The following is a 17767-nucleotide window of genomic DNA, read 5'->3' on the forward strand; positions in this document are numbered from 1 at the left end:
TCACAATTATAAAACAAGTCTGAATCATCCCAGAATTGGCAGAAGAGTTATCAGCCTCACTTTTCAAATGAGAAGTAACTGGGAGCATTTTAAAAACATGTGTAGGCCCTCTAGTGACGTGATGAGGAGACCTGGAACCTGGAATCAAACCCCATCTCTGCCACCTGCTAACTTGATGACCTTGGAGGAGGAGTTGTACTCAGGAAGGTTTCAGTCCCATCTCTCAAAGGCAGGGTAATGGGGTGGAAAGGCATCTCAGTATGGCAGAGCCTAGCAGAGGGGAGTTCTCCTGGGGACACCAGACATTCTGAGGGAGAGGGTGACAATACCAGGCCTGAGCTGAGGCCCCAAGGCTGGAGCCGATGGCTATTAGCCCTTGTGCCCCTCTCTGATCAGTGCCCTGCTTGCCTGGGCCGTGGGATCCCCTACAGTGGCTCTGGAGGAAGCTTTTCCTGCACTGAAACTTCTACTGAGAATTGATCTTATTTTCGGCTAAGTATTCCAAGAGGAGGAATTGAGAAGCAAAAACCCTCCTACACACTGGACACAACTGCTGACAACCTTACAGGAAATATAAGTAAATAAATGTAAACACACACGACAAATATTGTCCGGGACATATGCTGGATAAATATAGCCATGTGCTTCGCATCCTTGAGTAGGCTCTGCGAGCTCTCTGGAGACCAATTTGTGAATAGGCTTTCCACCCGGATTCCTGGCTGAGTGCTGGGGAGCTGGATTAAGTGTCAGGAATGTCTGCTTTGAGGACATCTGAGCCTCACACCAGCCCAAGGCTCTGTATTGATCCTCTTTCTTACTATGGATTTTGCCTGAATAAACCAGCTTGGGTTTCAACAAGAACAACATTTTAGCTGCAAAAGGCTAACCTATAAGCAGAGGCCAAGCAAAAATAAAAAGAAGAAGAAGGGTTCATAAAGGATAAGAAACAGGCATTGAAAAACTGCCTAGGCACCAAGGAGTGACAACATGAGGTCTCACTGTGTGACACCACGTTAACCAGGCTCCGAAGGTGTAGCCCACATCACTCAGAGCCACCCCAAAGGCACCTGGCATTGAGGGAGCCAAATCTGGGAGAGGAGAAGCGAATCTTTATGACCAGACCCGCTCCCCGACCCCATCCCCACTCCCCTTCGCCCCCAGGCCCCGGCCCCCAGAGCCAGCGTGGCTGAGCCCTTACAGGCAGCGTTTTGCCGTCCTCGGCACACACACACATGATCACTTCCACATTCCTCTGCGTGGTCTTGTTGTACTTGTCAAAGTCACCTTGTAAGAGAGTAATGTAGATGTCGTTCCTGACATCCCCTGAGGTGGAGGGAGAGAGGAGAAAGAGTTAGACAGGCTTCTGAGGAGAGCTGGAGGGGAGGCAGCCGCTGTTTAGGATGTTAAATCAGAACTGCTGGGGAAAGGCATTTTTACCTGCCGGGAGAATGCAGAAGTGGGGAGCGCAGGGATGGAGGGACGCTAGGACATCCATCCCAAAAAAGGGATAGCATGGTCAAAAAGTGGCCATGTTTTCCTCCACCTGAAGATCCCTTGTTTTCCATCCTCTAGTGACACCTTCTGGGAAGGCCAAGTAAAGCTTCAACTGAACTGATCAGGGCCCAGGAAAAACCAAGGATTAGACCCATCCAGAAGAGAGTGGCTTTCCTGTACCCCAGGACCACGGACACAGGATTTTCAGGAAGGAGGGGCAATCAGAATAAAACATTCTGCAAGGGAACCCACAAGGAGCTGAGATCTAATTATAGAGATCAAATAAATAAATCCCATCCAGACCCCGTGGACCAGCACTCAACTGGGGAAGAAGGTGAGACAGGGAGAGGGATGGCGGGCGGAAGACCAAGCCTCGCGCTCAAGACCAAAAGGGACATTTCAAAAGAGTGTTATTACACGATCTCGCCTTTTGAAATTACAGGCACATTTGGAAAAAAATTAATAGTCGTGGTTACGTCTAAAGACAAAGACATGGGGGAGCTCATAACATTTCACTCTAGACCTTTACGGGGCCACTTGAATATTTTATGGTGAGCATGGATTCCTTTGGCAATAAAAGGTTTAAAAATTTAAGAGAATGACAATATTCCCCCCAGAAAGAGTGTTCTACATGTAGTAAAATAGAAGTGATGCCCGTGATAAATTATTGAGTGATAAAGCAAGTTGCAGAACACTATAAAAAGCGTATTAAGTAAGGGTACATCGTATATATGAAGTGAGAGCCCACTTGTGGGAGAAAAAAAGCGCATGTGTTTGTACTTATGTGTTTGTGTTCATTTCGTGGATGCATAGAGGTTTCTAGATATACAGAAGTTGTTTTTAGTGGTTTACTTTCGGGGAGAGAAAAAGAAAAACAGTAAAAAAAAAAAAAAAAAGGAAAGAGTAGACTCTAAAAATAAACTAAAATGGACCCGAGAGCTTGTCCTAGGGAGAGGAAGGTCCCACCTGGCATGATGATCTCTGGGAAGCCCAGCTTCCTGGCCACCACAGTTGTCCTGTCCACCAGGTGTGGGTAGTCCTTGCGGATTTGGATGATGTCACCCACCAGCATCTTCATGGTTACCCAGAGGCCTAGAAGGGAGGGTGAGCTTCTGCAAGGCATTCTCTCAGTCGGCCCCCACCCCACTCCGCCATCAGTCCTTTCTGGAGACCACTGGAAGCAGACATAGAACCCCAAATGCAGTGACCCAACCCTGGACTCTGGGCCCACCTCACGGGACTTGAGTAAGGTGGGATGAAACCAGGTCACCACAAAAGTGCCTGACACACTGGAGAGAATGGATCAATTCCTCTCCTTGTCTGGGCACTAGGACGTGCCTCTCTTTTGCTTCAGGAGATGCTCCCCTCCCTACAGACATGGTGCTCCCCTCCCCACAGACCTAGTGCTCCCAGTGGCCCATCTGGAAGGAAGCCTGAGCTCCCCAGGGTCTGGGTTTTGCTCTGTCTCCTTGGGAATTAGGTTTCTGGGTGGTGTGGGGTGGGCTCCACTGCTCAGTATCTTGGCACCTTACCTTGTCCTCCGCTGTCTCCTTTGGAGGCTGTGACCTTGCCCAGGAGGCTGTGAAGGAAGTCGTTCTCTGCCGTGACCCTGGGGAGGAAGGGAGCACAGTGAGCACATGGAGCCCTCAGGGCACATCCAACCTCTGTCCAAGGTGCCCCAGGGAGTTGCCTAGCCTTCCCTGTGCCATGGCTGGAAAGCCAGCCTAGAGGTTCACCCAGGGTGCACATGGGCCATCAGGAAGCACAGGGCTCCTTTCACACACTCACAAAACGCTCTGAAGATGGGGAATTTCAATGTTCTAAGTAGAGGTCATTTTTATCCCTAGGAAGACTCATAAAAAGAAAGGATCCCCAAGCCCTCAACCCAAACACTGCTCCACAGGTGGGCTAAGGCTTCCGTCACTCCCACGAGGTCCCAGTCACACTCCTTCCCCAGAGCCACTGGCCTTGGTACACGGACAGTCTTGGGGGTGACTGAGTACTGACAACACTCTCCTGCTTTCTCCAAGAGCTTTTAGAGCACAGAAGGACATTTACCTTCCTCACTGTCCTCCCTCAAGTCATGGATGTATCACCCATGAGAACCGGGACAGGACTCCTCTATACAAGTTGCCAAGAACCAGGAGGAGATTCCTCAATACAGGTTCCCAGAATGCAGATGCGTCCCAGTTATGCTTGTAATGAATCCACGAATCTGTTTCTGATTATCTATTTAATTGCCATCTAAAGGACAAGCTCCACAAAGACAGGGCCGTGTTGCTCTTGCCCATCACTCCATCCCCCTTGCCTGGCACAGGGCTGTGCCAGGCTTTAGGAAGAGTCTGTTGAGTAACAGCTTGTGGGTTTTGAGGAGCTTGGCATGGATCACCCTGCCCTCCTCTGGGGAGGCCCAGCCTGACTGCCCTATTTCTAGCCAGGGGTCCCCCCCTGCACTGGAGTGGCCCTCCAGGAGGAAGGGTATGGTGGAAGGATCTAGGAAGGCACGGGCCATTGCTTACGGGTGAAACGGGATGAAGTGCTGCTTTTCTTCATCACTCTCTGATTTCCCTTTGATGATGTCTGTTATGTCCATAACTAGAAAGAGAAGAGAGATGAGCTGATGGTTCAACTCCCTCCTTGATCTGAGGAAGGGACAGCAATGGGATCAAATTGTCAGACAGGAGGTAGGGGGGAGCCTGGGATTGGGAAAGCCTAAAGGGGCAAGCAGCCCAGCAAGTCACAGCCCATGGACAGCCAACTCTGAGCACACAGCACCCGTGTAGACGCCTCTGGGCAAAGCAGTTTAGCAGAGGCCACAGGAAGCAGTCAGAGACACGGCTATGGGGTTGAGCAATTAGCTTGGCATTTGACACATACATTTAATAGCTACTGTGCCTACCGAACCCAAGTACAGAGACTTCCTGCAGAATTTGATAATCCAGTGAAATATGCACCTGCTTCATAAACATTTTTCATATGCACAGAAACCTGACTGTAGAATCCTTGAACCCTGCAATTCCAGAGGCATCCTGGGCCTCTGAAGCTTCTTACACCACACACGAAGGGGACCCTCCTTGCCTTTGCAGGACCATTGTGCTGGGAGGAGCGTCTGCATACGGCACCAGGGCATTGAAGAGCAGGAGGGGCTTCCATGGAGCCTCCAGGTCCAAGACCCTCATTTTTACACACAGGGAAACTAAGGCCCTGGGGAAAACCAAGGCCCCAGGTCACTTGACGGCCAGCGAGTGTCAATGCAGGCTAAAAATCCAGTTAGCTCATTACGCTATTCCACTCCAATACTACACAAGGAGCACCAGGGGACGAGCTGGAAAGCCGGTGGATTTGTGATTGCAGAAGATGGGGCCTCCCGAAGTGAGTTCAGATAGGGTACACAGGGATTATTAATGGTACGTGATTAAAAATTTATATTTCAATAAAAAGAATAAAAGTGGCATATCAAATTGCCATGTCCCAGGTATTTAAACTATCATTTAAGATAAATGTATTTTAGTTTCAATAAAGTGGGTTAATTAAAAGGAAATATATTAGGTAAATAATAGTGCAAGTAATAGCCAAATAGTGGGACAAGAACGTTGGTGCCCTGAAACCCGGGACAGCTGCCTTGTAGGCAGCCTCTGCGGGACATTAGGTCCTGCCCACTCACCAGGTCCCGGTGGAATTCAGACCCGAGGTGGGTGACTCATTCCGTGTAACTGCATTTCCTGTGCTGGATATTTTTTAGAAGGAATTGCTCCTGGTAATTAGATCTCTCCTGCATGTTCTTCCTTTTCCGCAGCCCTGGGGCGCGAAGGCGCCGACTGCTCTGATGACACCTGACTCCCAACACTCAACCCCAGACCCTGGATCCATTACTCACGGCGCTCAATGTGAATCCAGGCTTAGTCACCAAAAGCGTATTTCTGTTAGTCACCAAAAGCCTAGCTATTAAGACATATGTCTGGCATATGTCGTGTGGGGGGATGGGGTGAGGCAGGGGAAGGGCGTAAAGAAATAGTCTTTAAAATTCAACCATGAAGACGGGCACGCCAGTGAAAGTCAGTGGTATGGAGTGTCAGTACCTGCCACCCCGAAGGGCCTCCTCAGTCCCTGCGTGCACTTCTTGGCATTAGTGTCCTTAAGATCCATCTTCCCAACACGGACTATTTGGCAAATCAAGTAAATCTTATCCCTGTTGAGGTCTTTGTTCCCAAGGTCCTGGAAAGAAGGGAAAGGAGAAGTACACATGTCATGAGCTGACTGGGGACAAGGAGATGAGCAAACCTACTATGACATTTCTGAGGGGTGCTGTGACACTTGGTGTACCTGGGACAAGCCTGCAATTCGTCCTGGAAAAGGTAGGAAACAAGACATTACACCCACTGCACAGAAGTCAGGTGAGGCTTGGAAAGAACACTGAGGGACCGGACTCTGTGCTCCAACCCAAGTGTTCCACTTCAAACTGGTAGAAGGAGAGAAGGGCGAAGGAGTGACAGTGGTTGTAGAGGCAGATGACCCCTGCAGAAGTGGCTTTTGCTACCAAGGACTCCATCATTCTCATCCTTGGTCAGCATCTCTGGGAGAGAAGGCAAAAGAAAGGGGCAGTAAAAGAGAGCCACTATTGACTGGACACCTCAAGCTCATACACGGGTTGGGCTGTGGTGTCACTGAATGGCCCCTGTCTGTCTCAGAGCCTGCAACACAGAAGACGCTGCTTTCAGATGCAGGCTGCAGGTCCCATGCCCACGGCCAGAGCTCTGCTCCCTCCCTCACTATGGGCCCTGCCTGATGGCACTACCCTGGCACAGCTGCTTCAAATGTTCCCAGAGTAGGAAAAGGGAACATAGCTGTCATAGCTTGGGTCTAGAATGTCCCCCAAAGACTCATGTGTTGAAGGCTGGTCCTCAATGCAGCAGTCCTTAGAGGTGGGGTTTGGGGGGAAGTAATCGGACCATGAGAAAACTGACCGCATCAATCTATTAATGCTTTCGTGATCTGAGTGGACTATGGGAGGGGGTGGAAACTGTAGGAGGTGGGACTGGGTTGAAAGGAGTGGGTCCCTAGGAGTATGCTTTCAGGGACTGACTCTCTCTCTCTCTCTCTCTCTCTCTGCTTCTCAGCTGCCAGAAGGTGAGGAGCTGTGGTCTGCCACATCCTTCCACCTGATATTCTGTTTCATCACAGGCCCAGAAACCATGAGGCAAATAAACCTTTACACCTCTAAGTTCATTTTTTGTCAGGTATTTTGTCATAGCAATGAAAACCCAACACAGTATCAAATAACTCACTGGTTATTAAAACTTCCACCCAGAAGAAATGCACATCATCATTTGTGCTCACAGTTCATTGGCCACAGCAAGGTATGTGGCCACACCTGCCTCCAAGGAGGCAGGAAATTGTGCTTAGCTGTGTGTTTAGAAGGAGGAAAGCTGGACTGGTGAGCTCCACTAATGTGCTCTGCATTGTGCCAAGTGTCCACTATGTCATTATTTGGTCCCTAAGAGCTCTCTGGAATACATACTATTTTTGCATATAACAGATGGGGACACTGAGACACAAAGAAAAATAGGGTTTCCCTAAGGCCATGACCTTAGTCCTTGAAGACACTGGGCTTTCAGCCCAGTCACGGCTTCTCCAGAGACCACAGACACACTGACTCCCACACAGCTCCCTCACCATCATGGAGGCACGCCAGAGGGACCCCCCGAGGGTCTCTGCATCCAACTGCCCCACTAAATCTGAAGGCTTCAGTGTTCTTTGGGATCCTGGCCTAGGATCCTCTCGGGAAGGAACAAGACACACTGCTGGCCTCAGAGCAGAGAACCCTCAGCCCTCACAGGAGAGCACGTTTCTCCCACTTTGAGTTAATTCTCAAAGTGGGCATGTGCATGGGGGACAAGACATCTGCTTCTATCCAAGCCAGGGCCCGGGTAGAGCAGCCATCCCATCCTCCTGCGTGGCTGGTGTGAGAGAAGGGGGTGGGGCAGAGGAGGGGGAAAGGCAAGTCCCACATATGGTCTGCATCTTCCTGTGCGGGGCTGTGTGGTTGCATACTATGTGCCAAGTTGGCTGAGCTATGGTGTGTAGCTGACTGGCCAAACTCGGGTCTAGGTGTTGCTGTGATGGTTTCCCAGAGAAGGAGGAATTCTGCCTCAAGACAGTAGTTCAGAAATCCCGTCGGGTTCTGGTCTACCGCCCTGCCCTGCAGATGTCCAACAGCAAACCCACTGGCTCTATTTCTCTGGAGAACCCCAACTCCTGCAAGGGCTGTCCTTCACCAGCTGGAGGGTGGACACCTGCTTCTCCTTCTGCAAGCTCAGAAGGGAGAGGGGTAAGGGGAAAGAGGAGCCGCATGGGACTGATACCCCCCTTATTGTTTGCACCCCACCATGCCCTGTGCCACCTGGGTTGAAGATCCCAATTACATCACATCCAAATGGCGGAAGGGCCTCTGCTCTGGCCTGCCTGACTCCTTCCTCCCAGCCATCCTGAGAGGACCTACAACTTGTCTTCAGAAGCCGCATTTCTTCTTCTACTTCTCTCCCCTCATCGTTAACAGTGTGCTATTTCCTACCCTATTAGCAGTGCTAATCTTTCCTAGTTGACATGAAAGGTCCTAGACATAATATATCCAGCTGTCCTCGCCAACTGGTCCCTCACCATTCTCTGAAAATCAGACTCTATTTTTGTCACAAAGATTTCTTTATTGCACCACAGACGCAGGAGGCTCGCTTTCAACCCCGGGTCTTTCTTTCTTCCTGACCCTCCCCTCCCTCCCACCTCAAACACTCGCCTCTTATTCTTCTGCACATCCAAAGCCTTCCCATCCTTAAAACCCTGCTTCCTTCGTAATGTCCTCCATCCTTAATTACTTCTCTCCTCCCCCTGGGATCATTCCTATTTCTACAGTATCTAGGTTGATCTTTCAGAGCCATCTTAGAGCCACCAAGGCCCTGGAACCTGAAGGGCTCCAGATGGGGTGGACTGAATTGTGTCCCCTCCCCAACACCAAAATCCATATGTTGATGTCCTGTCCTCCAGTCGGGGTTTCTGGTCTATGGCCCTGTCCTGCAGTTTGGCTACGTTTGGTGACAGATCTTTATGGAGGTAACAAGTTAAAATGAGGTCAATAGGATGTGTCCCTATCCAACATGAGTGGTGTCCTTATAAGAGATCAGGACACAGACACACCGAGGGGGGAGCATGTGAAGACACAGGGGGAGGTCACATCCACAAGGTGAGGCCAGAAGCTGGTGACAAGCCAACCTTGTAGACACCTTGACCTCAGACGTCAGCCTCCAGAACTGTGAGGAGATGCATCTCTGTTGCTTGGTCCAAGCAATCCGTGGTACTTGGTTGTGGCATCCCTAGCTGACCAATACACGAGATAGACCAGTAAAGTCTCTACAGAAGCCCCATCCACCTGATCTCTGTAAAGATTGTGACTTGCTCAAAGGAAGACGCCATATCTCTAAAAGCTGCTTCATCAGTGACCCCCTGGCCCTGGAGAATCTTAGCTTAGCCCAGAATGCTCGAACGCAGATTCTCCTCTGGAGGGTGTGTAAGTGAGTGATCCTTACTGAGAACTGGGCTCCAATCTGCAGTGTCTCCCAATCCATTCTACTTAGAAGAACTTTTGTTGAACCAATCAAGTGAAGTTCTCAAGTTCAGCTCCCATGTTTGGGGGAAGCAGGATGATGGAGCCTCAGCACCATCTGAGTAGCGATGTTAGCATTCCTTTTACTGTCCACTCTTGTTTCCTGTGTTAGCAGCAACCCCAGATGGGCTGAGTCTCCGGGAAGGAACCCTGTGGCACATGCTGCTGTCCTCTGGCCCAGCCCAGGAATATTTATGAGGCAGACAGAGGGGACATCAACTGTCAGCCAGATCCACATGCCAGCTCTGTGAGCCCAGTGAGCAGAAAATCTGTCCCCAAAGTGGAGACTAGACAGAACTGACATCCAGAGGGGAGAGTCAGAGGCCAGCCAGGCACATGGCTGCCAACTCTTGGCTCTTGTCTACCGGGAGCACCACCACGACACCCAGTTGAAAGGAACATCCAGGCAAACATGGTCTTGACACTCATTTCTGATTATCTATGTTGTCTGCAGTGCTTTCCAACATGGCTCCTGCTTCGTTATTCACTTATTTATTATCTAACACCCTCTACCCATTGCACCATGACAGGAAGGACTCCGTCAGCTTATTCTCCACTGTCTCCCAGCACCCAGCAGAGAGCTCATGCCTAGCAGGTGCTCACTGGATCACCCCAGAATCAGTACAAGTCATGAGACCACCATGACCTTCCTTCCCAAAATGAGGACTCCCCCATCTCAACAGAGAGAAGTACCAGCCCATGGAACCAGAGTCCTCGAGTTCTCTGGTTCTGAGAATCAGAGCCCTGGGCCCAGGCAGAATTCCATGAAGGCAACCCACATTGTCATTGACACCACGTGACACCAATGCCCTTCCTTCCTACTGACATCAGGGATACATTCTCTGCAAAAGGAAGAACAGATTGATTCCCTGTCCTTCTCCCTCTCATGAAGCATCTGTCTCATGGTTTAATCAGGAAGCCCCGCGGGACACTCCTATTTATCAAGAAAACAAATAGGCTCCTCCTTCTAACTGATAATAAACAGAATTGAGGCACATTTGTATATGCCAAGAAAACTCTGTCTAAGCATTTAGGACCTATGATCCTATCCCATGCCTCTGGCCTATTTTTCAGGAAATAACAAACAAAATAAATCAGCTATACCACAATCTATCGCGAGGTGACATGAGACATTGCACTTAATGGGCTGTAACTGGGAAATTATCATAGAGCAAGGTAGGTTAATCTAGCGTGTCGGTCACTCCCGGCCCAGCGCGTCCATTTGGTCAATGCCCAAACCCCTCCCTGGCTCCGCCTCTGCCATTTCTTGTGCTAATACAGGCAACACAGTGAAAAATCCCATGGGTGGTCTTCTCCCGAAGGAAATGATACCCATAACCTCAGTGTCCTGAGGTCACACTCTTAACATGGCCTGTGAAAAAGGGACAAGAGAGCAGTCTCTGCTGGAAATTATAACTGTTATTTATCCTCTTTCTTCCATTGCTTCCCCCTGCTCAGAGCAGAAAAAGCCGAGTTTATTCTTAGGAATAAATCTTCCAAATGACAAAGTTTAACATTTCTACAGGTAAGCCTTGCCCAGTGAGTACTAGTGTTCCGAAGGACACTCTCAAGGCCCCCCCAGACTTTCAGTCATCCAGGACTTAATCATGTTCACGATATCCAATTTACCAAGGCGGCCAATGTTGTAGGGAAGTGCTGGGTTTTCATACACATTTTAGAAAGGTTTTCAGAAAGGCCCAAAGTGAAAAAGGGAAGCTGAGTTAACCATGAATTAACTGGGAAGTCAGAATAGTAGCCACCATGCCCAGTACCAGGCACCACTGATCAGGAGGTGTGTGCTTTTCTCTGTGTATACAGGAGTGAGAAAGAGGGCGGGAAGGAGAGAGAGAAGGAGAAGAACTGTCCTCCTGAAGGCTTCCTCGGGGTGCAGAAGGCCTCTGCCAGCTCCAACTCCCTCCATCAAGCTGGGAACACAGCCCCGCACTGAGGCCATGCCCCCTCCTGACCAATGGATCAGCCATACTTCCATGATCAGATCCTCCTGAAGTGGACATGGTGACAAGAAGATGGGTACACTCACCGTGAAGACCACCTTCAGGTTGTTGAGCATCTCGATCTCCTTCGGGAAGCCCCTGCTGCCCCATCGTACCAAGTAGTTCTCACTGTGGGAAGATGAGCGGTAGCCTATTACTGCAGGGGCTCCACAGCCGTCTGTCAAAACCATTCAACGAGCACCTACTATGTGCCTGCACCAGGCTGGCAGCTGAGGAGGTGCTAGTGTTTGTGACATGATCCTTGCCTCTGAGAGATCCCAGCTGTGTTGGCAAACCGACCTTAGAGGAGCAAGGGAAGAATGACAGACACACATGTGGCCATGTCCTCTTTCCTCCCCTATCTGCTGAGCACTTTCTGGAACAAGTGCTTAATATTTTTGAAGAGCAGCTGAGAGGTTATTGAGAAAGAGATGGGAGGAAAAACGATTTCGGCATGCTTTTCTGGACCTTATGAATATATTGCTCTCCCCTGTCTCCCCACTTTTGAGACTGAGTAAAGATTTGAATTCTTTTCAATCATCCCTTTAAGGCAGGAGTGTTTCCTTGAATGGAATGTCATTCTGTGGTGGCTCATGCAGGATCTTAGCCACCATCCAAGATACTCTTAAACAACTATTTAAATGCATTTGTCCTACTATTTATGTGAAATTGTGCTTGATGCAACTAAGAAACAGATTCAAGGGTTAAGCAGTAAGACAAAAGGTAGAGGTCAGACCATGTAGGCCTTGTAGGCCATGAAAGGCTTCAGACTGGACCCTAAGAATAATGGAGCCTGCTGAGGGTTTTCCTGAGGGGACAGGGACTGAGCAAGTCCCATCAGGCAGGGATCCCCTGACACTGATGCATAATCGCTTACCATCTCACCCCCTCGAGTCACCAGACCCAGTGTGATCACAGTGTCAGCACAGCCATGCCAAGGAGACAGGGAGTCAGCACGGGTCTAACTTAAAACAAGCAGGTCACCGCTCGCTGAATGGAGTGGCTAGGTTTTCCAGGCCCTCCAGGACCATACACTTGGTGCCAAATAAATGCCATTATTTTGAATTAGAAAAAAATAAATAAATAACACCCTAAACCCAAAGTTAGCTCCAGAGGGCGTGATAAGTGACTTCAGCAAAGCTGAGGGGGCCGCCTCCCTCTATGGAGCTTTGTGCCGCTCACATCTTACTTTCTCTCCACTCATCCCTGGAAGATTAATGAAGGCAGTTGAGTAAAGTTCAAGAAGGAAATGGAACCAGTAGCAAAAATGAGCACAGCCTCAGATTAGCCAACGTTTAAAAAGTCAACTTACATGTAACTTTTTCATCCTTTAAAAAAAAAAAAATTCCTCAGTAATCTAAAAAAGAATTTTTTGGAATTCACAGCAAACTAGGGAGATTTTATCCAAAAAAAAAAAAAGAAAGAAAGAAAGAAAGAAAAGAAAAAAAATCAACCATGAACCTATATCAATATTATTCCTTCCTACTAGTTATTTATGGACTGTTCCTATTGAAATGCATAGGCATTTTCCAGTACCTTCTATCACATGTAGCCATCCCCTTAGTGACCCAGCCTGCTACATCCAAACAGCAGGAGCCAGCAATTTTCTTCTAGGAGAAATGCAATCATAAATAAGAAAAGCAATTTAGAGGTCTGAGCTGGCCCCATCCATCCTTGCCTGGAACACCTGGGTAATAAAACCTGAAGGCTCAAGCCTCCAGGACAGGTGGGACCGCCTTTGATGATGCCCTCCTCACAGGAAAGGAGGCCCATTTCAATTCCCTCCTGGGCCCTATGTGGACAAAGATTACCAAGGCCTGATGCCCGAGCTGCTACTGCTTTGCCCTACAAAACTTTACTTTCAATTTCTCAAACCAGATTTCTTCAGGAATCCACTGCGAATCTCACCTCAATTCAACCCAACAAGATCAGGCCCAGAAAAATTCTCTCCAGCCCACATCAGGGCATGCTAAGGAGACCCTAATTCTGATGCCAGGGCCAGGTAAACCCTGACTAGAGCAGGCAGGAGTGGAGATTTCTTTCCTAGAGAGTGAGCAGCTCTGCAGGGTCAGACTGATGTAGCGTTTCCCAACCCCCCACCCTTCTCCTCTCCCCATCTTTCTCTCATTTCTCCTCCTTCGGTTTTCATAGCTCTTCATTCTCTTGCTCCTCCTGCTCACCTCGCACCCCACCTCCACCCCAAGGGATGCTCCTGAGGTATCACTCCCACATGCCCCAACAGGCATGTCACCCAGGGTGGTGCATCAGAGACAGAGCTGCCATCTCCTTGCTCCACAAAGCTAGGTCACTGAGAGGGGGTCAGTGGCCCAGGCACCCTCGTCAATGTGGCAGTAAGGAGTCCTCGTGCTTTCTAAGAGATAGGGAGGGTTCTGACAATGTTTCTAGGATCTTTCTCACAGGAGCCTTGGGAGTGACTGTCAGGGAACCGCAAGGGATCTCTGACACAGGCCACTATAAGGTGGGTTCTGAGGGATCAAAAAACCTTGTTCTTAGTGTCATGTGCACTGAAGCCAAACCAGTTGTACTGGGCTGACCCTGTAACTTCAGGGTCCTGGGTGAGCCACCAAGCATAGCTCTCTACTCCAGTGGTGCTGAAGCTCTGGTGAAAACCATTTTTGCTTTTTGATGCAACTCATTTCTTGGTGACAGACAATGGTTTGCCTTTGAAGTCAGATAGACCTGAGTGTAAATCTTGGCTTCTGCCATCTATAACTATGTGGGCCTCTAGTCAAGACGCTGGGCTTCCTTGGTCCTCCTTTCCTCACCCAGATGGCAGGGAGTAATGAGGACCAAATGCAATTATTTGCAGATCTCAGCTCAGTCGTCTTAGATGACTCCGCGCCTCTGAGATGTCTTCAGGGGAGCAGTGATTGATTAAAGCACCGCCACTTGCAATGTGGCAACAACCAAGCTAGGAAGATATCCACGTCTCCATTTTTTTCCCCATGAAGACAGAGAGATAATGCTTCAGCTCCATTTTAATATGTCAACCAGTGACCACTGGCCCTAAACTCCAGGGCATGGGACAGGAGGAAGGTTGTCTGAACCGCAGGAGAGGTCAGGGGGCTGACTGTGGGGGCTGGTAATGCTCCACAGTCTCCTCCTTGGGGATCCCCAGGGGTGTTTTCCCTTCCTTAAGGAAGGCACCCAGAAGTTCCCTCACCTCCTCCATTCCAAGAGCAATTAATCAAAGTAGCAAAAATAATAGCCACTGCTTCTTGGAGCGCATGTGCCAGGCCCATGCTTTACAGGCTTTCTCATTAAAACCAGAAAGAAAGGGTAGCACTCATATTTTGTGAATGTGAAACTCAGGCTTAAGAATGGTCCACAGCCTAGGGTCAAGAAGAATGAAAACACAAAGGTGAGGTTAAGCACATGGACAGACCTTAAGGAGGATGTGGAGATTTCATCATTCACTTCTCAACTCCCATAAAACTAGGTATTGTTCTATCCAACACAACAAGTGAATCTTGTAATTTCTGGTTGTTTTCTTGTCATCAAAACCTACTGACAAAACCCTGTAACTATAACTCCACTGTGGAAGAAGTCTGGTGGGAAGTCACACTTTCATCTGACCCCCAGGCCCTCCAAAGGAATGATTTCCACATTCTCAGGCTGTTTTTCCTCCATGTGGGAATTTATTCCACAAGTGATGGTGGGGAGAAGAGATTCTGGGTGCTCTGCCAAACTCCAACCTCCCACGTACACAGAGGTCAGGCAATGCTGAGCGCACCTACCTTATGACCATTTGCTTGTTGGGGTCATAGAGAGACATGAAGAGTTCAGCATCTTCCCCAATTCTGCACACAAAGTTCCTCACAAAGACATAGAGGCTGTGGGTGGGGGAAGAAGAGATCCTGGAGTACATTCCATAATCAGGCTGGTCTTTTGACTACGTGGTGGAAGGAAGAAGAAAGATGGAACATATTAGCTCAGCATCACTTAAGACAACAGAAACAGTCCTGGATATTAGGAGTCAGTCAGGGTTAAACCTAAATATTTCAGCACTACATGCAGCTCTACTGTCAAATTTCTGCAGTCTGGATGAAGTCACTTTGACTCTATTGACTTTAATCTTCCTATTCTGGGAAACACCATCATGGACCCCATATTCTTCATGAAGTTATTTCTTCATGAAGGAAAAAAAATGCTTAATGGACTTTATCAGAACTACAATCTTTTGCTCTTTGAAAGGTGCATTTTAAAATGAAAAGGTGAGGCACCGACTGGAAGAAGTCTGTAAAACACACCTCACAAAGAATCTGTATCTAGACTGGGCATAGTGGCACATGCCTGTAATCCCAGTTGCTCGGGAGGCTGAGACAGGAGGATGGCGAGTTCAAAGCTGGGGTCAGCAATGGCGAGGCACTAAGTAACTCAGTGAGACCCTGTCTCTAATAAAATACAAAATAGGACTGCGGATGAGGCTCAGTGGTTCAGTGACCCTGAGTTCAATCCCTGATACCACCCCCCCTCCTGCAAAAAAAGAAACTATATCTAGAACATGCAAATAATTTGACAATTTTGATTAATGAGACAAACAACCCAATTTCAACGGGTAAAATATTTGAACAGTCATTTCACAAAAGAAGATACAAATGGAAAAGGCCAGTAAGCACATTAAGAGATGCTCAACCTCAGGGGCCAGCAGGGAAATGAGAATTAAAATTATCATGAAAAGCCTGTAAAGCTGTCACTACACAATAGCTAGGATAACTGCAGTGAAAAACTGACAACACTGCATGTTGGAAAGACTGTAGAGCAACTGGAACGCTGATATGCTGCTGGGGGTGGGGGTGCAAAATTATACAGTTGTTTTGGGAAACTTTTTGAAAAGTTGCACATACACTTATCATATGGTCCAGGAATCCCATTGTGAAGTATTACCCAAAAAGAATGAAAACATGTTCATGCAAAGATTTGTTTGCAAATGTTCTTAGTAGCATTAGTTACAACAGCCCCAAAGTGGAAACTATCCATTGGTCAATTAAACACACACACACACAAATTACATACACACACACACACACAACTGGTCAGTAGTATATCAATTGACAATGAAAAGGGCCAACACATTAATATGCACAATAACCCGAGCCTCCAAAACATGATGCTGAGCTGAAGGAAGTCTAACACAGGACGCCGACATTGAAACTCCCCGAACTCATGAGAATGAGGAGGAAGTACAAGAAACATTGGGGGCCATGGAAATGTTCTATATGTTGTTCTCTGTGTTCTATATGTGCTGAAGATGAGTCAGCAGCATATATTACTAAGATTCATTAAAATACAGCTTAAAATGAGTAAATTTTACTATGTGCAAATTATATCTTAAAAAAATGAAAGTAAACTTGCTTTCAAATAATACATGCATTTAAAATGTAAATTATATTTTTACCCCTCTTTGAAATGTCTTCTTGCCTTGTCATCATACTAGGACCAAGCCTAGTGACTCCTAATGTCAGGAACTCAGTTCTTTCAAGGACCAGATCCTGCCACCCACCTCTCCAAATCACTGCCCCATCCATTGGGCTTTCTATTCCTCAAACATGCAAAACTCAGTTCTGACTCACGACCTTTACACTTGCTGCTCCCTCTGCCTAGCCCACAGGCCTTCCCAGGCAGTGCCTGCATATCCCTTAGGCTCCTGTTCAGAGTTTACTCTCAACAGAGGCCTTTCCTGACCAGCCCTTCTAAAGTAGCTCCTGATTCACTCTGAGTCACAAAACCCTGGTTGATTGCCTTTTAGAAATGTATCACCATCTGGAATTGATTTTTCATTTATTTATTTACTTTTTTTTACTACCTTTTGGGTCTTTTTTCTAGAATTCAAAAACTCCAAGAGATTAGGAATCTTGCCTGGCACTTAACTACCTTTGGGATGCATGCTGAATGAATTACAGATCTGAGTACAAAAACACAATAAAGTGTGTGTGATTACTGATCATTTCAGGTCATAGGACAGATGGCCCCTTGAATAATACACAGTCTGGTTAATTAGCCTATTATTTTAAGTTTATGGTGTGTTAAATGCCTGCCTCACTGGCCAAAGCCTCTTTAGCAAAGCTCACCATTTCCTCCTTGATGCGCTCTGTGATTTTATCAGTTGCTTCTTCATGTGCGTGGAACAGGCTGATGACACTGGTGTTATCAGGGTCCAAGATGTTCCCATCCTCATCTCTGACAATCAAATCAAGCTCAAGGATTCTGAAAAGCAAAACCTGGAGATGAACAGAGATCAGGAAGGCCTGCAGGATGCTGGTGAGAAGTGTTTAGCAGGAAGCTCAAGCAGTTGAGGACCTCATGGTCACAGAGACACGCTGCACACAGATGGCCTGGGACACAGCTTGGGGTGCAGATCTGTGCTGCACCCACTCTCAGGGCAGGGCATACCATAAAGTGCTCCAATGTGGTATTTCCTGTGATGTCACAGCAGGAAGAACACCCAGCGTGCATGCAACAGGGGTGTGTGTCGCAGCACAGTTTACATCAGCAAAGTGTTAAAGTATGTGTGTGTGTGTGTGTTTGTGTGTGTCTCAAAAGAGAAATGGCTGAACTGTGATGGAAGACGGAGGGCTTAAAAGGATTATGTAATTTTGATGTG

The 17767-nt window shown here is 47.9% G+C and overlaps 1 protein-coding gene across 3 annotated transcripts in view; it reads right to left on the minus strand.

Moving 5' to 3' along the window:
• The window catches only part of Dock2 (dedicator of cytokinesis 2), a 397939-nt gene that overhangs the window by 346426 nt on the left and 33746 nt on the right, over positions 1 to 17767 (minus strand). For all 3 annotated transcript variants that reach the window (XR_007352105.1, XM_048815769.1, XM_048815762.1), the window contains exons 7-14: positions 17235 to 17370; positions 14901 to 15055; positions 11190 to 11271; positions 5574 to 5709; positions 4014 to 4089; positions 3027 to 3103; positions 2461 to 2586; positions 1199 to 1323 (exon numbers count right to left, since the gene is read on the minus strand). Coding sequence is in view for 2 of the 3 variants with exons in the window: in XM_048815769.1 (XP_048671726.1) it covers positions 1199 to 1323; positions 2461 to 2586; positions 3027 to 3103; positions 4014 to 4089; positions 5574 to 5709; positions 11190 to 11271; positions 14901 to 15055; positions 17235 to 17370 (913 nt within the window). In the remaining variant the exon portion in view is untranslated. The remainder of the gene's footprint in view (positions 1 to 1198; positions 1324 to 2460; positions 2587 to 3026; positions 3104 to 4013; positions 4090 to 5573; positions 5710 to 11189; positions 11272 to 14900; positions 15056 to 17234; positions 17371 to 17767) is intronic.

The sequence above is a fragment of the Marmota marmota genome, unplaced genomic scaffold (genome assembly GCF_001458135.2).
Source record: "Marmota marmota marmota unplaced genomic scaffold, marMar, whole genome shotgun sequence".
Taxonomy (NCBI): Eukaryota; Metazoa; Chordata; class Mammalia; order Rodentia; family Sciuridae; genus Marmota; species Marmota marmota.